At 44.3% G+C, this 24,150-nt stretch overlaps 2 protein-coding genes and 1 long non-coding RNA gene across 3 annotated transcripts in view; 2 read left to right on the plus strand and 1 right to left on the minus strand.

Moving 5' to 3' along the window:
- LOC121635255 (NLR family CARD domain-containing protein 3-like) overlaps positions 1–24,150 on the plus strand; it is a 1,000,352-nt gene that overhangs the window by 628,270 nt on the left and 347,932 nt on the right. The window lies entirely within an intron of this gene.
- Positions 27–23,094, minus strand: LOC121635252 (xanthine dehydrogenase/oxidase-like). Its single transcript, XM_041978362.1, has 35 exons — positions 22,759–23,094; positions 21,859–21,916; positions 20,540–20,636; positions 17,914–18,022; positions 17,712–17,838; positions 17,570–17,631; positions 17,401–17,472; positions 17,249–17,329; positions 12,435–12,579; positions 12,240–12,332; positions 11,951–12,102; positions 9,723–9,816; positions 9,285–9,394; positions 7,924–8,108; positions 7,690–7,852; positions 7,512–7,601; positions 7,252–7,421; positions 7,045–7,168; positions 6,846–6,965; positions 6,633–6,729; positions 6,424–6,548; positions 6,094–6,227; positions 5,930–6,017; positions 5,739–5,825; positions 5,460–5,651; positions 5,238–5,383; positions 4,740–4,821; positions 4,537–4,632; positions 3,824–4,027; positions 3,590–3,642; positions 3,393–3,507; positions 3,066–3,131; positions 2,774–2,962; positions 2,531–2,698; positions 27–387 (listed from the first exon to the last, which is right to left on the minus strand). Exons 1-35 carry the CDS (start codon positions 22,855–22,857, stop codon positions 337–339), a joined length of 4,044 nt encoding a protein of 1,347 aa, XP_041834296.1. The 5' UTR covers positions 22,858–23,094; the 3' UTR covers positions 27–336.
- On the plus strand, positions 8,115–9,261 carry LOC121635352. Its single transcript, XR_006009424.1, has 3 exons — positions 8,115–8,233; positions 8,768–8,933; positions 8,976–9,261. It is a non-coding gene; the product is annotated as an uncharacterized LOC121635352 (long non-coding RNA).

Here is a 24,150-nt window from a genome sequence, read left to right on the forward strand (position 1 = left end):
ACTGGGAAGGAAACTCAAAGCCAAAGAAGGTTGTAAATGTTTTATTCAATTCAAGAATTAGATGTGTCAAAGAAAATCATCATTTTATTAACCGGTTCACATTATCATGTAAAGTAAAAGTACAGCAGCGGCCATATTTTTTCATAACAAACAACATTCAGATCTTCAGGATCTACAGAGGCAGCTAGACGGCATGATGGTGGTGAACCATTAATGATTAGACCTGCTGGTATGTGACCATGTTTTTCTAAGCAATGCTGGAAAAACCTGGTTTTATTCCCTGAGCTCTGGATGGAAACCATGCTGGATGACCAGTGCTTCCTCTTGTGTTCTGTCTTAGACCTGAACAGACCAGGGTCTGAAGGTTCCCGGCTCTGCAGGAGGACACTGCAACAAAAACAAGCCCACATGTTACATGATGCAGCTCACCAGGGTTAAATAAGGATTTAACTCGTGTACACGACAACTTTATTTACAATGACACTGTTTGGTCGGCTCTAGAGGACCCTGATAGTATGGTTCATATAGAGCAGCGTGAACACGCATTAGGACCCTCGAGTTTAAGTTCAAGTCATTTTTATTGTCCCTAATGGGAAACTTAGTGTACAAACAGGTCCTCACAATATCAAATCCACTTACACACATCAAACATGGTTGTCCACTGGAATCACCAATAAAAAAAACAGAGTGAATAAAACTAAAATGAAAATGAAAAGGAAACAATACATGAATGACCCCTGAATAATTAAAAATGCCCAAGAAGAAAAACCTTAAAAAAGAATAAAAACACTCAAATATGATGTTTAAATAAGATCGTAAAGAGAACAAAATCATCTGTAGCTGTTTAAATGCAATTCCACGTGGAATGAAGGAGTTTGTTTCTGGTCTTGGTTGTGAATCTCAGACCTGAGGGAAGCCGTTCAAAGTCCTTGTGTAGAGGGTGGTTCCGGTTTCCCACAATGCCTTTGGCTTTCCTCGCTACCTGCTGGATGTGAGGACTGAGGAGGCCTCCTTCACCTCCCTGCTTAATCTGTTGTTGTCACACTTCCGAACCAAGAAATAAATGTTAAAACCGATCCAATAAAAGTTGGTCATCATTTTTCTCTCCACATTAAAACTTCCCGAGGAAGCGCAGGCGTTGACGGCTCGTCTTTTTCACGGCTTCCACATGAACATCAAACTTCAGCTTGTCTGAAACCAGACCAGGATATCTTCCTGTTCCACCGGCTCAATGTCTGTCATTTATTATGGTTTGTGATGACTAGTGAGAGGACTTCCTTTCAGCTAGAACCATATCTTTGGTTTTATAGGTATTTCGGTGCAGGTGGAGTCCTCCACCACTGGCCCATGGTTGTCCTCGTCATCATGCAGCAGACTCACAATGACTGTGTCATCTGAAGATTTCAGGATGTGCCAATTTTAAAATCATTAAGCAGTCTCAGAGTTAAAGTAGTTGGGTGGAGGGTATTAAAAGCATCCTCCACTCCCCTCCCAGGTCTTTAAGCAAATTGCATGGGGTCTAAAAAGGTCTGGACCTGGTTTAAAAGATCAGCTTTCACCAGAGAAGTTAGGGCCTCTTGGCTGAAGTCACTCGGCTGTTTGTCTCCGGGAACAATGACAGTGTGGGGACCCTCATCTGCTCTAATGACATGTTAAATATGTCCAGAAAAACATGGCCAAGCTGCTCTGCGCAGTTTTTTAACACTCTTCCTGTGGGGCCATCTGGTCCAGGTTAGTGTTTTAAACATTGAAATTACATAATTTATCTCCAGGTTAAACTGACAGACTGGCATCTCCACTTTCTTTCCTGGAAATAAAAACCATTCCGAGCTTCAGCCAGTTCTTTATTTGTGCTATAGTCTTTCAGCATAGTTGGTTTCCGGTCTGTTTTAGCCATACCATCCCATAATACTCCAAGATCATTGCTGCTCACTTTGTCCTCCAGCTTATCCTTTTATCTAAGTTTAGCCTTCCTAATTTCTGCTCTAACGTCTGATGTTTCCGTTATTTCCTTGATTAAAAGTTGTATGCTTTATGCTCTATGCTCTGGTGCAACAGTCGGACAACTTGCTGCCTCTTCTGCTGCTCATACTGGACAGATTCTACAGAAAACCACATAACGTTGAACACCAAAGTAAAACACAAACCCCAAGACTGCATACATTTATGGCTGCTTCATTGTGTACTTGTGGTGAATAAGCTGCTATCAGTTCTGACCAATCAATGAGCCAAATTTTCTTCTTCCTTCTTCTTGGTCAGCGTTCGTTCTGAGTAATATCGCCCCCTAGTGTGCAATTGTTGTAACTGCGTGATGTTGTCCAGGTGGTTTGGCCAGCTTGCGTAAAGCGCAGTGTGAAAGCAAACCAAAACATAAATGTGCAATTTTTTTTAATGGAATTCCCTGCCCACTGAACGGACACTTAGTCAGGTTCTAGACCCCAGTGCCGCTTTTACAAGTATAATAAATCCCAAGAAGCACTTTGAGTAAGGAGGGTTGTCTTCTCTTTGAAAATTAAATCAGTTTACCTACCAGCTTGGTAAAGTGGTCAGTACAGGCATTGCGGATCCTTTCAGCAGAGGCGGGACTGTCCAGCCTGAACGGTCCTGTGGTGCCCGACTCTGCCCGGGCAGCGCTGATGGCATCCTTAATGGCGTAGAACACAGATGATGCCAGGAAGAGAGGAGGCTCACCCACAGCCTGGTGAAGAGAAAACCTCCATGTCTTTCTTTGTAATGATGCTCATACTGATGCCAACTGAGCCAACTAGGTTACCTTTGAGGCAAAGATAGCCTTGTCATTGGGGGCATCACGGAGTAGAGAGACGGTGAGCTGAGTGGGAATGTCCCCAAAAGCTGGGATCTTGTAGGAACCAGGACCCCGAGTAAGGAGGACACCCTCAGGTGAATAATGAAGCTCCTCCAGGGTGAAGAGGCCAAGACCTTGCAGAAATCCCCCCTCCACCTACCAAGACAGGGACACTTTAGACCTGGGGAGTTAAAGATGAGGCTAATGCTCCAAATTAAGCAATTCCAGTTTCCTGTTTATAACCGTTACACTGACTCACCTGTCCGATGTCAATAGCTGGGTTGAGGCTGTGGCCAACGTCCATCACTATTGTGGTGCTCAGGTTCTGTAGCACAAAATAAAGCTGGTCTGATGCACTGAAACATTTAAGGAGCTTTCACATGATCTTATGACAGCTTCAGATTCTATAAAGTTTGATATAAAGTGTTTATAATAGAAAATTCAAGTTTAAAGAGGCCTACAGGTCATGAAAAACAGACTTTGAATGAAGAGAAGGCTCAAAAAAGCTTCAACCCTAGTTGTTGTAAAAGTGCATACATATTATTATTCTGCTTTCTTCATAACTCTGGATTTAGTTTGTGCAGACCTTGTGAGCCCCAGTCAGACAGTCGATCTCCACCTCTGAACAGGCTACCCCGTAGCTGTAGTAGTTGAACACTCTGCCCGAGTTTGTATCAAAACTGTAACCAAGATCTGGTGTCCTGATCGGGCAAAAGAACTCTGGTAAACTTCCTTCATTTGCTGTTACGTGAAGTTAAGCATTGAATCAGGTGTTGAACTTACTTGTAAAAGCCGTTTGCACTCAGGTTGACTCTGTCGAAGTACGCGGCCTTTACCTTTACAACAGAAACAATAACAACCCCTCAAAGCAGCAACTTCCATAAATACATTAAATCAATTTAAATCAAAATCAAAAGGGTGTATTTCACATGAACCAATGTTAAACATTGGTCATCAATGTTCTTTAAAACAAAATGAAGGATTGCTACAGCTAATATTCTTGATGAACCTGCTCACCCAGTCCTCCCATGATCCTTTGGGGTTCTTGGTTTTGTACGGCTCCAGGCGCTTCAGCAGAGTCTTACAGGCATTCTGGACAGCAGCTCCGTTGAGGTCGGAGGAGGCGGAGGCTGCAGTGGGGCTGGTGTTGGGCACCGTGTTGGTGCTGGTCTCTGAGATGTGGATCTTTGAACAGGGGATACCCAGAACCCTGCTGGCAACCTGGAAACCGTTCAACATGGAGGTCAACATGTATGTAGATGATGGAGTTTTCTACATGTAAAGAAAACTAAGTAATCCCCATTAATTTACACATTAATATATCTGTTGGATTTATTTATAGGATTATTTATGTCAGTTTGATTCAGCAAAGCTGGCAAAAAAATTTCTGCAGTTTCAGGTTTTCCACATTTTGTCACATATCAAGTCTTGAATCAGGTTGTTTATCTCATTGATAATACAGTTTCCCACAAAAACAAAGCAAAAGCAGGAAACACAATTAAGCTCTGACCACTTATAAACTTAATAAACTTTATTTTATTTAATTTGTTTTATTTAATTTAATCTATTGTCAGTTTTACCATCCAAATGTCTAATTTTTATGTATTTCTGCCTCTGTCCAGCTCTTTATCTTACATCTGAATGAGCTCAAATAAATAGCTGCAAAAACCTGATTCACAACTGAAAAAAGTACAAACTGTACAAATTGATGGTTTATTATAGTTCTGTACCTGGACCATTTTGGTGTGGAGTCCCTGTCCCATCTCAGTGCCTCCATGAGTCAACAACACAGAGCCGTCAGTATAGATGTGAGCCAGAGCACCAGCCTGAAGATTAAGCAAGCAGCAAGTCAAGAATATTTCCACCACAATCTCTTAAATCTAAGTAAAATCCTTACTGGAATTTTATCAATTCATATGTTGGTGGATCAGACCTGGTTGAGGAAGGTGGCTGTGAAGCTAATGCCAAACTTGGTGGGGACCACAGCAAGCCCTCGTTTGGTCCATCGATTCTGTCTAAGGAGAAAACAAGTTCATCATCCTGTCCATCCATTCTCACATTTAAAACTGTGTTTGGTATTTGGTTGTCTTGTATTTCTGAGGTGGATGCCTCGCCACTTTTCTTGTAATTTTAAAGCATTGTGTTAAATAATAGGACTTGGACACAGTGGGCTAGAAACTTCACAGAGAGTGCCTTCACCTCATTGGAAGAACACACCAACTGTAAAGGTCAACAAGTCAGAAAACTTGGTCCAGGTAAGTCAACCAACAGCTCTGGGTATGGTTTTTCAATATGAATCAAGCAATATGATGGTCTGTGTAGAACTGGAGCTTCACAATGGCATATAATTTGAACCATCCAAAACTACAAACTGTAGCGACACCGGCTTTGTTCACTACAGAGCTCAGAGACTTTGGTCTGGTCATTTTACCTGTTGTAAAGGTCAACAGCGGCTCTGCGTTGTTCATAACCAGATCGTGACAGACATTCGTCCCAGCAGCCGTCCAGGGTGAGACCATGCAGGACCTGGTTGTAGGGTGTGGACTCACCCTCCATGTACAGGTTCAACCGACGCACCTGAGGACAGAGTAACTGATGGGATGTTGCTCATTCAGCAGAGTTCAGCAGTTTACAACTTTTATTGCCAACAAACCTCCTCAGTGGAGCGGCCCAGACTCTGAGCGATGTCGGTGATCCAGCTCTCAGCGATCATCATGCCTTGAGGCCCTCCGAAGCCTCTGAAGGCAGTGTTTGATGGCAGATTGGTGCGGCAGAAGAAGCCTTGACCACGAATATTTGGCACTTTGTACGAGTTCTCCATGTGAAACAGAGCACGCTCCACGATCTGGACGAGTTTATGGGAAACAACGATGCATCATCAGCATACAGTGTAACACCACAAAAGAGAATTATGGTTGTAGATGATACTCACTGCAAGAGACAGGTCCATGGAGTTTCCAGCATTACTGTAGTACGAGACATCCAGCGCCACAACCTTACCACTGTTTAGAAAACCAACCTGCAGCAGGAGAACGTAAAGAGAGGTAAAACCTCAATGAGTTCATAAAGAACGTTCATCAAGTGACACTGCTACTTAATTTCCAGCAGGGGGAGCCATCGTACCTTGTATTTTCCATAGAAGGGATGTCGTCCTCCAGTGATTAGCATGTCCTCGTCTCTTTCCAGCATACACCTGACAGGCCTCTTTAGCCTGAAATACAGAAGTATATTATTGCCTTTGTACTTACAGAGGTTGGAGGTTTAAAAAACACAACTGGTACACATACTTGTTGGCTGCCACAGCGACCACAGTGGACAAAATGGTGGCACGACTTTCCTTCCCTCCAAAGCCCCCACCCATCCTCTTTACTCGGACAACCACCCTGTTAGCTGGGACACCCAGCGCGCTCGCCACCTGAGTCTGAAGCAGAAACAGTAACTTTGTAAAAGTTTGTTACACTGTGACATTTGTTTTCCTATAGAAAAAGTTGCATTGACTGTTATAAAAACATAAGTACAGATGTGTGAGTAATATTACCTGTGTGTAGCATTTGTATTTTGCAGTATTATTCTGTATTTTGGAGCTTAGATATGTGCATGTGTATGAGTGTTTTCACCTGTGTATCATGGGTGGACTGAGTGGAAACAAAAAGTTCCATCTCTCCATCTTCTCCTCTGGGAACAGCCAGAGTTACGTTTGTTTCCAGGTAGAAATGCTCCTGACCTCCAATATGCATCTCACCTGAAAGATAATCAATAAATGATCAGTACCAGATCAGTTTCAGTCAGGAGGAAGTCCTACTCAGATACATGGAGATGGTCCTACCCTCCAGGATGTTGTCAGCCTGTTTAAACCCCGCCTCCAGGTCTCCGTTTTGGATGGTTCTGATTGGCTGATAGAAGGACTGAGCAGCAATGGCCTCCTGTCAATCAAGCCAACAGACGTTTTTACTTCAAGATAAGTATCTAGCTCATAAAGTCATCTTGGGATTATCCGGCTCTAACTAGTACGAAGTTGTTCAGGTGTGTCTTTTATCACCTGAATGGTAATGATTGGCTTCAGTTCTTCATATTGGATCTTCACAGCTTTGGCAGCTCTCTGAGCATGAAGCTGTGTGTCGGCCACTACGGCACCAATGATATGACCCACACAGGTAACCTGTGTAACAAAATACAAACACATCATCAAGCCTGAAGTCCAAAGACATACCTGATTGATTGGGTTAGAAAAAGCACACCTTTCCATCTGCTAGGATGCTCTGGTCCTGCCTGGTTCCACTGGTGTTACTGCCAGGGATATCGTCAGCAAACAAGCAGCAGACAATGCCGGGCAAGCGCTCAGCGGCCGATGTATTCACAGAACTGCAGAGCACACACACCTGGTGAGACCAGACAGCTTATGTGGTACAGGTGTGTGGTACAGGTAGGTGTGGTGCAGGTCTTACAGTATTCGAGCATGGGCTTTGGTGCTGGTGATGACAGCCAGGTAGAGCTCATTCTCGTACAGCGGTACATCATCGCAGTAAATTGCCTCACCTGTGGCCTGCTTCATGGCTGACAGGTGCATCATGGGACGGCCCACCACGTCATCCTGTTTCTGCTCTTCTGGCACCGCCTAGAGGAGGAGTAAAGAATTACACACCTGGACAGTAAAGTGGATTTTGTCCTGCCTTGCTGCCTCTAAGAGGATCTCTGTCTTTTGTACCTGGTAGATCTGAATGCTGGATGGCGTATCTGGATGGTAAATCTCTGTGGCGCTCACACACTTAGAGTCAACCTCCTGGACATTTACCCCCTGTTGGAGTCAGTTTTTTCATAATCAAAGTCAGTTTTTTCATAATCGATCAGGTTTAGTTTAGATGAAACAGGACAGTGATACAAACCTGCAGTCTGAGCTTCTGCAACACTGTCAGGTAGAACTTGTAGAACAGACTGAGGGTCAGTGTCCGCCGGTATGTCACCATGCCGCCCGGCGCCGAAGGGTCAAGGGTCATCTCTTCAGCCAATGAAGAGCAAGCCTCCTGCAGAAGCTCCTCCCCCCATGACCTTCAAGATACCATAGCGTTACACTACATCCTTCCCTCCTCCTCTACTTTCAGCTTTATATCAATTATTACCTCCCCAGCAGTCTGCTCGCCGTCTTCTTGGCCAGCACTGTGGTCACTGCCATGCCGCCATAACTCAACCTTAAGTCCTTAACAATATCTGTTCCAGGAGTGAAGGTGACACTCATCGCCGCAGTGACGATGCTGATGTCATCCTCACGACGAGGGGACTGTTTGAAGGCGGAGACAAACTGAGACTGGGGACAGAAAATGGAGTTAGCTGCGGTTGGTAGATGGCCAGTAAGAGGCAGTGAGTATTATTATTGATAATGGTTGCTAGGTGACAGGAAGAGCTTTTAGGAGTACTGATAATGGTTGCTAGGTGCTCCCTCTTCACCACGACAGAGAGTCATAAGGCAAAGCTCTCAATTTACAGGTTGATCTACGTTCCTACCCTCACCTATGGTCACGAGCTGTGGGTAGTGACCGAAATAACAAAATTGTGAATAACAAGCTGCCAAAATGAGTTTTCTTTGCAGGGTGGCCAGGCTCTCCCTTAGAGACAAGGTGAGAATCTTGGGGATCCAGGAGGGGCTCAGAGTAGAGCCGCTACTCCTCCATATCGAGAGAAGCCAGATGAGGTGGCTCGGGCATCTGGTCAGGATGCCTCCTGGACGCCTCCCTGGTGAGGTGTCCCAGGCACGTCCCACCAGAAAGAGGCCACAGGGAAGACCCAGGACACGTTGGACAAACTACATCTCTCGGCTGGCCTGGGAACGCCTCCGGATCCCTCCGGATGAGCTGGTGAATGTGGCTGGGGAGAGGAAAGTCTGGGTTTCCCTGCTTAGGCAGCTGCCCCCACGACCCGACTCCGGATAAGCGGCAGAAAATGGATGGATGCATGGATGGTTGCTAGGTGACAGGCAGAGCTTTCAGGATTATTGATAATGGTTGCTAGGTGACAGGCAGAGTTTCTGGATTATTGATAATGGTTGCTAGTTGACAGACAGAGCTTTCAGGTTTATTGATAATGGTTGCTAGGTGACAGGCAGAGTTTCTGGATTATTGATAATGGTTGCTAGGTGACAGACAGAGCTTTCAGGTTTATTGATAATGGTTGCTAGGTGTAAGATGAAGTTATTGAAACAAACCTAGCTGACGGACAGTGTTTACTAGCTGACAGGCAGGGCTTTTGAAATGATTGATGGTGGTTTTTAGGTACAACAGGAAATCAATTAAACAAACCTAGGCAACTGACAGTAGTTGCTAGGTAACAGACTGGGCTTTTAGATCCTTCACTAGCATTGCTAGATCACAGACAGGCTCAGTGATCCACAGATGATCGATCTCTAAATGAATGACAGGTTTTCTGTTGTGACTCGCAGTGGTAACCTGGATATTGACACTGGTTGTCGGGGTGATGCTGTTCCTACCTGCTTGCTGTATGGGATGTGTATGGAGAGCAGGATCTCCTGAGGACGCAGAAGCGTCTTTCTGTAACCCGTGAAGAAACTGTCGTCCATCTGGACCACACGACTGCCATCTGATGGACAGAGAGGTCAAATGTCAAGAGTTGGAGATACAGCCAGAGGAATTTAGAAAACAGGGATCTAAAAAATAAGAGCTGAATCTCATCTGAAAACCAAGTGTCACGTTAACAGCTTCAAGCAGCAGCTGTGTTTTAAGTTTACATAACACACGTTTTCCAGGCAGAAACACGGACTGACAGTTTGGACTTCAGATTGAAGGTCACTTAAACACCTCTTCAGATAAATAAACCCACCATGACTGTGATTCCAGCTCCAGACAGTATCATGACATTACTTTCAGATGTGCAGATTTATAACTAAATTGAGAATAAAGAGTGGTACCCTTGTCCATCAGAGTGAGTTTGCAGCCTGCTGCCAGAAAGACCGGGTTGAGGTCTGATATGGGACTGGCTGTCATTATGTTTCCACCCACAGCCTGAAAACACAACCATACCATCGATTACACAAATGAAAGTCGAAGTTATCACATCCTGATGTTTTTATGATCTAAAAGTCTTGTAATGTTCACTGAATAGGAGCTGAACTGGATCAGTGTACTTCCAAGTAAAATCGACTCTTCAATACTAGTAAACCTTCCCTGTCCCAGCCCGGATTGCAACCATCTGACTGTGTTTGTTGAGTGTTTTCCAGGAAAAGACTTTAACTGAACAGTCTAAATTTATTTGTAAAATTCCTTATAATGGGCCACAGTTTAAGTCTCTGGTATTGAGCACTGGCTGATCCTCCAATGAGACGGTCTACATCCCTTGGTCACCTTCAGGTTTTTGTTTTCGGAGACCCAGTCATGTTCAAACATCTAATCCATACTACTTCTTTAAAAAGTTGTGTTTACAAGAACAAAAAATGTTGGGACAGAGAAGAATTTAAATAAAGACTAAATACAATTATTTAAACATCTCATAAACCCGTTTTTCATTCCCAGAAGCTGAGACATTCTATCATTTCATGGAAAATAAAAAGTAGTTCTAGGGTGGTGTTCAGCACGGTGTAAAAAGTAGTTCCAGGGTGACGTTCGGCACGGTGTAAAAAGTAGTTCCAGGGTGATGTTCAGCACGGTGTAAAAAGTAGTTCTAGGGTGGTGTTCAGCACGGTGTAAAAAGTAGTTCCAGGGTGGCGTTCAGCACGGTGTAAAAAGTAGTTCTAGGGTGGTGTTCAGCACGGTGTAAAAAGTAGTTCTAGGGTGGTGTTCAGCACGGTGTAAAAAGTAGTTCCAGGGTGGTGTTCAGCACGGTGTAAAAAGTAGTTCTAGGGTGGTGTTCAGCACGGTGTAAAAAGTAGTTCTAGGGTGGTGTTCAGCACGGTGTAAAAAGTAGTTCCAGGGTGGTGTTCTGCACGTTGTAAAAAGTAGTTCCAGGGTGGTGTTCTGCACGTTGTAAAAAGTAGTTCCAGGGTGGTGTTCGGCACGGTGTGAAAAGTAGTTCCAGGGTGATGTTCGGCACGGCGTAAAAAGTAGTTCCAGGGTGGTGTTCGGCACGGTGTGAAAAGTAGTTCCAGGGTGATGTTCGGCACGGTGTGAAAAGTAGTTCCAGGGTGGTGTTCGGCACGGTGTGAAAAGTAGTTCCAGGGTGATGTTCGGCACGGTGTGAAAAGTAGTTCCAGGGTGGTGTTCAGCACGGTGTAAAAAGTAGTTCCAGGGTGGTGTTCTGCACGTTGTAAAAAGTAGTTCCAGGGTGGTGTTCTGCACGGTGTAAAAAGTAGTTCCAGGGTGATGTTCGGCACGGTGTAAAAAGTAGTTCCAGGGTGGTGTTCTGCACGGTGTAAAAAGTAGTTCCAGGGTGGTGTTCTGCACGGTGTAAAAAGTAGTTCCAGGGTGGTGTTCAGCACGGTGTAAAAAGACTCTGCCTCTCTGAAGTGCTCCTTTTATACCCAGTCATGTTACTGACCTGTCATTCATTAGTTGTCAGATGCTCCTCCAGGTGTTTGTTTTTCAGCCTTTTGTTGCTCCTGTTCCAACTCTTTCCAGACGTGTTGCTTATATTGTAGATATTTAGCTGATATATTTGGTGAAATGTGGGGATGCAGTAAAACCACATTCTGGTATTTCACTGGTGAGGAGTGTGGACCAGAATGTCAGACACACCAACCGAGAGGTTAACCGAGTGATACATCCGATGGATCATCCTCTAAAAGTAAAGCTGGGAAACTGTCAGGATCTTCAGAAATAAGGAGGACAACGTGGTTTTTGTGGATTCTGTTCACGGCTTTAACAAACATCAACATGCCTAAAAGCAGCTTCTCTCACTGTGATGATGCCAGATTTGGATTGTTTGTGGCTGCTATGTTGTTTATGTTCTGATGGGAATAAAATGTGGTTGATGAGATTTGTAAGTCATTGCTTCTGTTTTTATTTACATTTAAACCAACTTTTTGGGGTTGTAAAGAAATTCCTACAGCTCTGATGTTCTTGAACTGCACAGACTCTGTTGTTGGAAACACTCCAACCCTCAGCCCCTCAGATCACTCGCCAGGTTTCCTCGTAAGACGTGAATCCATCGCTGGAACGTTTGTTTCCTGGTTTATGGCTCTGAGATCAGCCTGTTTCAACTCACTGCGACATTACGGATCTGCAGTCCAGCGAACCATCGCAGCTGCTCCAGGACGGCGAGGAAGACTTCGGTCTGGTGAGGAGGAAGAGTCTCCACGGCCTGCCTCAGCACCGCCCCCATGTGGCTGAGAGTGCACGCTGCACCAAACGTAATCCCTGAGCACAAAGAGACTTAGAGTACGTCTTTTGTTCCTTACAGTGTGGAAATATTCTCAGATATTTGTGTTAAATCCAGTTCTTGTGTGTTTGTGTTGGTTCAGGTTTTGAAGCGATGGTGTGAGAGAGGTGCTGACCGTCTTCGCTGTGCGTCACAGCGTTCAGCTCAGGGATGAAGGCTGGAGCCAGGATGACGGGATAAACCATGTTCTTAAACTTCACTTCAATCCCTGCACACACACACACACACACACACACACACACGGTCTGTGAGTGAACAGATGAAGGAACCTTTACTGGGTCGGGGTGTGTTTGAGAGAAGCTGAACTGACCCACTTCAGTGTTTCCCACCACCACTCGGGCTTCTGGATGTTTCCACTTCAGCTGCAGGAACTGGTCCAGAGAGTCGGGCTGCAGCCACGTCGCCCGCTCACCATGGAAACGCAGCGAACGCGACCTCTGACCTCTAGACAGACTCTACAGGACCAGCATGGAGGAGAAGAGGAGAGAAGGTGAGAAATGGAGGAAAATCCTTTTTTTTTACTTTTCCACCGACTGAGAAGTTTAGTTTCACAGATTAAATCCACTTTAATGGAACATTTTCTCATTTTATTCCATCTGAAATTCTGGTAAAAACACAAAGCCCCACATACAGTTATTTCTTACATGCATGAAACCCTGCACACATGGTTCATGCATGCACTTCATGAGTGTTTGAATTGTGTGATGCTGTCATGTCTATGGAGCCAAACCTCTGAGGAAGGTTTCCTCCACCTGGTTGGAATCTATGACACCAACAATGAACACAGTTCTGGAAGAAGGGTCCGACACGGTACTAGAAGGTGGACCTGATGAAGTGAACTGTGAGTGTATTTCCAAGTCAAGCTGTCTCCAGATCATGTTTCAGTTCTAAATCAAAGGAGGCCTCTCACACCCCTGTTAAGGTAGCGGGGGATGAGTTGGCATGCTGGCTTCAGGAGGCCCGGTGGTGCTGTGCCTCAGAGAGAGAAGATGGGGGAAGAGGGGGTTGAACTGGGGTATGGGGTGGGAGTTTTAGAGGGCTGGGTGTGTTGGGGTGGGGGTTGGGGGTCATTGTGGTCTCTGAGATGCTTGGCCATCACCTGATTTCAGACAATGTCATTGGTTATTTTTAGTCACATGACAGTTGATTTCCTGTTTGGCTTTTCACGTGACTTATAAAGACAAAATGGCAAAAGAAAGACACCTGAAGGTCCATTCATGCAGAAGACGGATACGCAGACAGACAGTTTCATCCGTCTTCTGTATTAGTTAAGCACGTATTTGGCCAGTGTTCATGGAGCTTAGCTTTACGCCACATAACGCAGAAGACGAGCAATATCACCGGAAATCATGAGGGCAGCGCTGAGCAGAAAATCTGATATGCGACCAGACAAAGAAACAAACCAGAGAAGAAGAAGAGGAACAGGAAGAAAAAAAAGCAGAAGAAGAACGAAGACGAGGACAACGTGTAAAAATTGCGTGAGCTTCTGAAGAAAGGCTATGCGAGTGTTGAGGCCTGTTCGACGGTTATTTACAACTTGGTAGTGATGAAGCTTATCGCTGCCAGTGTCTGAAACTGAAGTCGGATCATAGTAGTGAAATCTGAACTCAGCACTGCCCCTAGTGGAGGAACTGACTTAAAGGTAGGGTAGCAGATCCTGGAAAAACGGTTCGAACAAGGAAAATTTTGAAAATTCATAAAGTCCATACCCCTTTTTTCAGATGTCCCCCTGAAGCCACGCCTCCAAAGCACAGAAACACACAATGCTTGTTCCTGACGGTTCACGAGTGCCGGTTAGCATCGATTCGCTAACCTTCGCCATCGTTTTCCTCGTGGTGATGTGTGTATTTTAGATGAGTCGGTGAACCACACACATTACCAGATTCACCTCGAAAACTCGTTTGAAAGACAGCGACTGCAGTCGGGCGCGGCCTGTTCGCCTCACACACTTCAGTCCGAACCCCATCACACACTAACAGATTAATGCACCAGCTTGTCGTGTTGACAGCCTGAACCAGAGCTGATCAGCCAACGAGTGCCGGCCAGTTTATTTTAAACATATTGTTTAAAGTGGAAAAATGCACATGGGGTGTTTGCATCAAAAGAGACACTCAGTGATCCGTTTGCGACGTTGTTATTATATTAGTAATAATTCTGTTCTCATCTAAAAATCAGAGAGCAAGCACTAATCTATGTGACACTGAAGTACAGGTCTAGTTAGTCCATGTAAAAAGTTTAGAGTTAGGACGTTTTCTACTACGTAAGCTACATTTTTCTATGAATGTGGATAGAGTAGAAGTTTGGAGGCCAGCTATCTGAAGAACATTCGTCTCCACCTCGAAGTAGAACATTTGTATATTTAGACAGCAAGTTTGAAAAGCTGGATTCTAAAGCAAAAAAAAAACATTTTTTAATCTGCAATCAAAGTCATTTTTAAGACCCCTGCTGACCGTTCAGAGCCATGTGAAGCCATAGGTCATGTCCCCACTGAGTTTTCCAGAAGGAGGCATCATTTACCACCGAATGTGTCTGAAATAAAACAAGCTGGATGTTAAAGCTTTGCGTTTAACATTTCTCTGGCATTTAAAGAAAAAACTGACAATGATATTGTACCAGTATTAAGAACAGAGTCTCAGATGAATTCTGGGTTTTAAGGTAGGTAGGTTTTAACTCTCTCTGGTTGGTAGTTACATCATGTTTACATAAGTGTAAATCTAAAGGAGAATAATCAATCAGCAGTAATATGCAGTTATAAAATTAAATCCTCAGGCGCTATGGCTGCAGAAGGAATTGTTATTATATTAAGTGCACATAGAAAGCAGCAGAAAAGAAAATGGGATTTTTACCTTTCACACACAAGTGCTTCAAACAGAACTGTGTTTAAGAATAGAGGGCTTACATTTAGAAGAGAGCACAGATAACCATCGTACAGACTTTTACAGTCTGCTACTAATGGAGACACAACAGCTGTGTCTCAGTTCAGGGTCTGCACACTTCGCAGTGTTCAGACTGCGGACGATCCTCCGTAGTCCATTTAATCTATCAAATCAGATTTGATTCACTTTGTAGTCGAAGCAGAACGACAACTTTGTCCCCACCATCCCCCACAGGACATGGTACGACTGGTCCATGTAGTTCCTGGTAATAAACAGCTTCAGGGACTGATGCTCCTCCAGCCGCTGTTCCCACTCCGCAGTAAGAACAGCAGCTATTGGCTGTCCTACAAGTCGCTAATTAGTATAATTAGCCTGGTACATAAAGATGTAATGGATGCTGCCATAAAGAGGGATGTAGTGAGAAAGGCAAAAATTGATAAAAAAAAAAACAACCTAAAAATGTTTAGAACAGCAAAATAAATAAATCAATAAATTTTCTTATTTTTTAGTTCAGTTTTTTAAGTGTATTTTATTTGTTTTTTAATTAGGAATCTGGAACATGTCACAACTGTTTAAATATTTCCTCCACACTCTTCATTAACAGACGTTACTGTGACGGTGAACCAGCAGTCTACACTCCTAAGTCTGCTTAATGTTCGTGAAAGGGGAAAACCTGCCTAGCTAATGAGAATTTCCCATAGCAGCAACGTAGGACGTTGAATCAGACGGTACACTCTTCATTAACCCTTCAAAAATCCAGGAATATCAAATATTACAGAATTTTAATGTCACCATTTAACAAACATGTTTTTAATGTACTTGGTTTTGTTATGTTTCTACTAAAGTTTAGTTTAAAAAAGAATGTCCTCTTCTGAGCTCGGCTGCTCATTCGTCTTGTGTGCAATGAATTCTGGGAGAAAAGAGGCCGGGAGGATGCACCACCAGCAGCCGGATTAGTAGGCTGGATTTGGAGCCTCCTTTGAATTGGGACTGTGCTTGGCGACTGGACTGGCCGCCATCTTGACCGTATGAAACGTACGTAAGGGAGAATAAACGGGCCTTAAACGCTGTCAGAGAAGACGACGTTCAGGCGTGGGAGATCATTACTGTCATTACAAGACACTGTCGTCTTTTACATGAATCAGGATGTGTCGCCCAAAAAACTGAAAATGTTTTGGGAATTCCTGAACTTCACCCTGTGGAAGAAATTTTACTTATTATGCCTTTTATTGCTTCATACATTCACTTCATTAAGGCTTCATTTATCCCATTATTTCTTTCATTATATACATTTACTATATCGTACATTTTACTCGTGCTTTAATTAACTTCACCTCTTTTTCTCTTCATATACATGCTCTGTTAAAAGTTCACTACGAGGGTAAGACGACCTTTATCTGGTCCTTCCTCAGACCCGTAGCCAGACTGGTTCTGGTGGAGACACAACTATGAGGCTGCTTTGACGCCAGTCCTGGAGTTATGTGTCCACCCAAGGTCTTCAGGAAGGAGGATTCCTCCAACAGAAATGTAGAACTGTTGTTTTCCTCTGGTCTCCCAGAGTCTTCCGACTTCACGCGAGTCAGAAGACTCAAGCGTTTGTTCTTTTTCTTAAATAAACGTTGATACACTTTCTCTCAACCAGACTCTGGTAATTCATTTTTCCAGAACCAGAATCTACCAGACACACAGCAGGACAGTTCGAGGACATAAATCTCTCCATCATGGCTGCTTCATGTGTTATACATGTTCTGTTGTTTCTATGAATCTGATTGGCTACAATGTCTGTAAATAGTGTTTTAAATGAGATTTTTTCAGACTCTGGGTCTAAACTCTCCACTTCAGCAGCCTTACAGACACCAAACTGTCCGGCTCTGCTCCTGTCTGTGTTAATAAAGTTTCTACAGAAGGTTTTTTTAATGTATCTAATTCACAGCCTGATTTATAAAACATTTCATCCCAAAAACACGAGTTTTTCTGTTTATGGACAGTATTTTATTAATAATAAAAATCCCCTCTATAGAAAACTTTTACTCTAATATGTAAAAAATTTTCCAGCCAGTGTTTAGATGATGTTTTCCTAGAAGTTATAGTAAAAATGCTTATAATACAATAATACAAAAATGTTATTGTGAGGAATAAACCAGGAAAGCTTCACGGTGGTCCCAGTTCGGTATAAACTGGACCGTGTTGACGTGTAGTGAAGGTCATGCTTCCAGCGTAGCTTGTGTTTTACAGTGTGCACATTTACCATGAGCTCAGGGGGGAAGATGACTTCCTGCGTCGGGTCATACGGAGCAAAGTCTGCTGCGTTGAAGAGCCGTCCAGCTTCCTGTTCAGCAACATGAGCATCATTCAGACTCAAACATCCTTAACAAAGCTCTGAAATCCAGCTGTACTTACATGCTCGTCCTCCTCCAGACCGCTCATACAGCAGCCATTTTCCCGCCCCCTGCCTCCACAGCATCGCCCCTCCTGGAGGGACAAACAGCGTCAGCTTCTTTACTCACAACGAAGCACGAAGTTACTTCAGCCTGAGCCGTACTGAAGAGGCGTGAGGAGGTCTTCTCACCGCCGTGAAAGTCTTGTATCCCTCCAGGATGGGTCTGTATCCGGTGCAGCGACACAGATTTCCTAACAGAAAATCACATGACTGTAAATGTGGTTTTGACTCGAGCGGCGCTCATGAGGTGAGTCTAAGTCAGCAACTCTACCCTGGAAGGCCTCCTCCACGTCAGCCATGGCGGGTTGGGGCTTATTCCTCAGCAACGCGTACATGGACATGACAATTCCTGGGGTGCAGAAGCCGCACTGCGAGCCGTGAGACCTGGCGATTCGCTCCTGAACGCCACATCATCATCAGCCCGGCAACATTCAGGACATCTGTGGCTTTTTATGTTCATTAGAAGATTTTACCTGAACGGGATGCAGCTCCCTCGCAACGCTGCCGATTCCCTCCACCGTTGTCACGGCAACCAGATGCAGGGCACAGAGGGGGGCGAGGCAGGCGTTGACGGCGTAATGACTGGACGGGTTAAAGACAAGAGCTCATCCAGCAGACGGGAAATCAGCCTCAGATGTCAGATGGACACACGTTACACACACGTTACACACACACGTTACACACACATTACACACACGTTACACACACGCTACACACACGCTACACACACACGTTACACACACGTTACACACACGTTACACACACACGTTACACACACATTACACACACGTTACACACACGCTACACACACGCTACACACACACGTTACACACACGTTACACACACGTTACACACACACGTTACACACACATTACACACACGTTACACACACGCTACACACACGCTACACACACACGTTACACACACGTTATACACACGTTACACACACGCTACACACACACGTTACACACACGTTATACACACACGTTATAGACACACGTTACACACACATTATACACACACGTTACACACACGTTACACACACACGTTACACACACGTTATACACACGTTACACACACGCTACACACACGCTACACACACGTTATACACGCACGTTACACACACGTTACACACACATGTTATACACACGTTATACACACACGTAACACACACGTTACACGCATGTTACACACACGCTACACACACATGTTACACGCATGTTACACACACGTTACACACATGTTACATACACGTTACACACACGTTACACACATACATAACACACACGTTACCGCATGTTACACACACGTTACACACAAACGTTACATACACGTTACACGCACGTTACACACACGTTACACACACGTTATACACACATGTTACACACACGTTACACACACGTTATACACACATGTTACACACACGTTACACACACGTTATACACACACGTTACATACACGTTACACGTATGTTACACACACGTCACACAAATGTTACACACACACACTACACACACGTTACACAAATGTTACACACACACTACACACACACGTTACAAACACGTTACACAAATGTTACACACACGCTACACACACGTTACACACACACGTTACACACACATTACACACACGTTACACACACATTACACACACGTTACACACACACGTTACACACGTTACACATACACACGTTACACACACGTTATACACGCGTTACACACACAAGTTACACACACGTTACACGCACGTTACACACATATTACACGCACGTTACACACACACGTTACATACACGTTACACACACGTTAGACACACATTACACACACACGTTACACACAAGTTACACACACATTACACACACGTTACACACACACTACATACACACGTTACACAAATGTTACACACACACTACACACTCACGTTACACACACGTTAAACACATGTTACACACACGTTACACACACACGTTACACACATGTTACACACACGTTACACACACACTTTACACACACGTTACACACACGTTACACACACATTACACACACGTTACACACGTTACACACACACACGTTACACACACACACGTTACACACACGTTATACACGCGTTACACACACACGTTACACGCACGTTACACACACGTTACAGACACGTTACACACACATTACACACACACGTTACATACACGTTACACACACACTAGACACACATTACACACACATTACACACACATTACACACACGTTACACACACGTTACACGCACGTTACACACACGTTACACACACGTTACACACACACGTTACATACACGTTACACACACACGTTATACACACGTTAGACAAACATTACACACACATTACACACACGTTACACACACATGTTACACACACACGTTACACACACACGCATTACACACACGTCACACACACGTTACACACACGTTATCCACACATTACAGACATTACACATACATGTGACACACACACATTACACACACGTTACACACACGTTATCCATACATTACACACATTACACACACGTGACACACACATTATACACACGTTACACACACGTTACACATACGTTACACACACACTACACACACGTTAGACACACATTACACACACACGTTACACACACGTTACACACACGTCACACACACGTTACACACACGTTATCCACACATTACACACATTATACACACATGTGACACACACACATTACACACACACGTTACACACACGTTACACACACATTACACACACATGTTATACACACGTTACCCACACATTACACACACGTTACACACATTACACACACGTTACACACACGTTACACACAAACATTACACACACGTTACACACACGTTACACACACATTACACACATTACACACACGTTACACACACGTTATCCACACATTAAACACATTACACACACATGTGACACACACACGTTACACACACGTTACACACACATTACACACGTTACACACGTTACACAGACGTTACACACACACATTACACACACATTACACACACGTTACACACACGTTACACACACACGTTACACACACGCGCACGCTTGGTGGAAGGATACAGAAGCTCTTTGGTGTGTGGTTGGTATCTGGACAGCATGACGGTGCAGGCGCCACATCCACCTTCAGCACATCCCAGTTTAGTTCCAGTTAAACCCACTGGACACACACACGCAGACACACACACAGGTCTGTGAATCGTTGGCAGACACTCAGACGGCAGCGTAACTTTTTCAAGATTTTACTGGATTAATGATCATAAAGCCGTCGGCCAGCATCCCTCCACCTTCAGCTCATCTCTACAGCAAACATGCTGAACATGTCAGCTCCACCCAGGCCTGAATGCAATCGAGTGAATCCTGTCGGCTCCACCCAGGCCTGAACGCACCCGAGTGAACCCTGTCGGCTCCACCCGGGCCTGAACGCACCCGGGTGAACCCTGTCGACTAGGTCTAGGTTCAGGTCTAGGTTCAGGTCTAGGGTCTAGGTTCAGGTCTAGATTCAGCTGATACCGGAACATACTGAATGAGCAGGTTATTCTTCCCTGATGGTTCAGTACCAGGATTCATGGACTGTGAAAGAGTGGTTCAGGGAACAGGATCCATTTTCACACATGGATCGGCCACCACCGAGTCCAGACCTGAACTCCATGGAGGATCTTCGGGATGTGCTGGAGAAGGCTTTGTGCAGCGGTCGGACTCTCCATCATCAGTACAAGATGATTGTAACTCTGGATGGAAATAAATCTGGTGACACTGCAGAAGCTTAAAATGATGCCACAGCAAAAGCTGCTGGATTCGGAGCTAAAGGAGGTCCGACCACATGTTGGCATGTGGGACTTGTTTTTAACGGACTGTCTGTTGGTTGTTACTGTCTACATGATGAGAGCTGTTACCTGGGAACTGTTCCCGTCTTTGTGAGGGTTTCTTTATTCATATGAACACCTGGACGTCGTCACTGTCGCTGCGCGGTAAAAGCTGGTTAAAAACATGTCTGTTTTTCTCTCAGATTTGTTTAACTTTGCACAAAGTCTGTAAAAACGTTGGACTTTGATCAGCTGATCTGGGACGGTCACTGACCGCTCAGCCATTTATTAACACTAAACCAAAAACCTAGTTTAAAACGGCAGTTTGTCTTTTTAATGTTCATCCCTGTACTTTCTGTCCTCCTCCCTGATTACACCACAGATTCAGGTTGACACCCCCAAATATAAAAGACAAAACACTGTTTGCTTTGTCCGCAGATAAAAGTTAGAAATGAAGAAGTGGTTCTGGTGATGGAACGGGAACATGGCCTCACAAAGAAAACCTCATGAAGAACAAAGTCTGCAGCAGTGCAGCGTTAGCCAGTCTGCATGTAAACAGGTGTTATGTAATCTTACGTTTCCTCCTCAGATATGTCAGTAAAGTCGTCTCAGGATCGGCGTTCTTCTCAACAACCTGGGAGAAAAAAAGAAAAGAAAATGTTTGCATGTAAAAAGGCTGAAATTAGACTTATAATAAAACTAAATGTATTTAAGCTCATTAACACCATGTTCCAGGTTAATAATATAACAAATATATCAATGCCTCGCCTGCATGAACACATCTAATTCATCTCATTTTACAAATGTTTCTGGTGTCATCTTACTGTTTATACACGCTTATATTTAGCAGCACTTATCATAAGTTCAGCTTCCTATTAATGAACTCTTTCACGTTTTCACTGATTCAGAGGATAATCGTGTTAATCCAGGGTAGCGAGCTTTATTCACACACAGATCACATGACAAAACGCTGTTTGTTCGGCTCTCATGTTCGCGTTTGTTCTGCATTCTGACACATTTCATGACTTCTGACTCCAGCAAACTTTTGTCCATTTAAAGTTGATTTTTCTGCTTAATTTGTGTCAAACTGTCCTTTTAAGATCAAATCTGTAACTGTGATAAAAAACCTTCATTTTTTACATTTTACTGCAGATAAAACCACAGAAGAAGAAGAAGAACTGTGGCTCAGCCAGCTTGTACAGATAATTTATTATCTACTTCTTTCATGTTAGAGACAGTAAACATGCAGCAGAGGGACGTCTCCATCAGGTCTCCTTCAGGACTCCATCAGGACTCCATCAGGACTCCATCAGGACTCCATCAGGCCTCCTTCAGGACTCCTTTAGGTCTCCTTCAGGACTCCATCAGGCCTCCTTCAGGACTCCTTCAGAACTTCTTCAGGACTCCTTCAGGTCTCCTACACGCCTGGATATCATCACAACATTTTAAGGTTAAATTTAAATGTGATTTTTTTACCTTCTTCCCGTTAACAAAGAAGATGAGCTCATCAGAGACAGGCCGGCTCTGGGTTTCAGCCCCGTTCAGGTCCTTCGTGGATTCCTGCGTCCCCTCCATGCTGCTGGTCTTTGAAGATGCAGACTGTCACTGCTCTGTTCAGATGGTGGTCCTCCTGAAGTCTGGACCAGCTCGTCCTCCTCGTCCTGAGGTGAATGTGGTGGGCAGAGAAGCAGAATCACCCAGAAGTTTCCGTCAAACAGCAGCGGCCAGGCGGCGTTGGGCCGACGTTGGTCCGGGAGCAGACAGGAGCCGATGACTTCCAGGAGAGAGGAACTACAGTAACAGCTGCGACCTTCGATCATAAAGTTATGAGACGCCTCTTTAGGCTAATTATTCACAACTCGGCTTCAGCCTGCAGGTCAAAGGTCACTCAGCACCCTCCCTGCTGTACAGTATGACTGGGTCACAAGGCTGAACAGCAGCTCCCTGCTACCATGAACACTTAAAGGCAGCGGAGATGCAGCTGTATGCAAGCACTGACTATACAAGTGGTTCCCAACCTGCTTCCCTTGGAACAGGAGCAACAAAAGGCTGGAAAAGTAACGCTGGAGGAGCATTGGACAACTAATCAGGTTAACTGGCAACAGGTCAGTAACATGACTGAAAGGAGCATTTCAGAGAGGCAGAGTCTCTCAGATCTTAGTTACCTCAATAATGAATGAATAAACTGTCTTTAACAAATAACCTATTTAATTTCTTATGCATTAGAGTAGTTCGCTACTGGCTCTTATTAACGTCCTCCTCTGTTTTTCAAAGACAGAATCATCCAGAATAACATACAATAAAATTTTCAAATAGTAAACCAGAATGAGATTTTTATTCATACCTCTGGTTTCCCACAGATTAATAAGGCAGGATGCAGATCAGCGAAGACGGATGCAGCCAAACAGAAAAACCTCATCAGACAGCAGAGATGGAGGACGCTGATCCAAGTGTCCAGATGAAACGTCAGGAAGAAGTGATGAGACAGAGGAAGAGGAGGAAGCATCAAGCTACTCCCGGGGATGTCCCATCCTGATGTTTCATCATCTCAGTTAAGTCAGGATTGGTCCGTTTCTCCTCGGTCAGGATGGGTCGCTCTGGTTTTACCACAGTACAATGACCCGATTATTAAGCCAACGCAGCCCCAGTCACACCTTTAAAGTCTGCAGGTTCCTCAAGGCTCACTCATGGATTCATGTGATCAGTTCCAGCTCAGAATCGATCGGTCGCACCATGCGGAGCTCTGAAGCCACAGCTCATCACGGTTGAATAACCAGAGCCGGAGGTTATCAGCACTTATTCAACCTCTATTCAGACACTTAGAAAAAGTAAATCAGAACAAAGTGTCATCATTTTTATTCCATATCA

Source organism: Melanotaenia boesemani, chromosome 24 (genome assembly GCF_017639745.1).
Source record: "Melanotaenia boesemani isolate fMelBoe1 chromosome 24, fMelBoe1.pri, whole genome shotgun sequence".
Classification (NCBI taxonomy): domain Eukaryota; kingdom Metazoa; phylum Chordata; class Actinopteri; order Atheriniformes; family Melanotaeniidae; genus Melanotaenia; species Melanotaenia boesemani.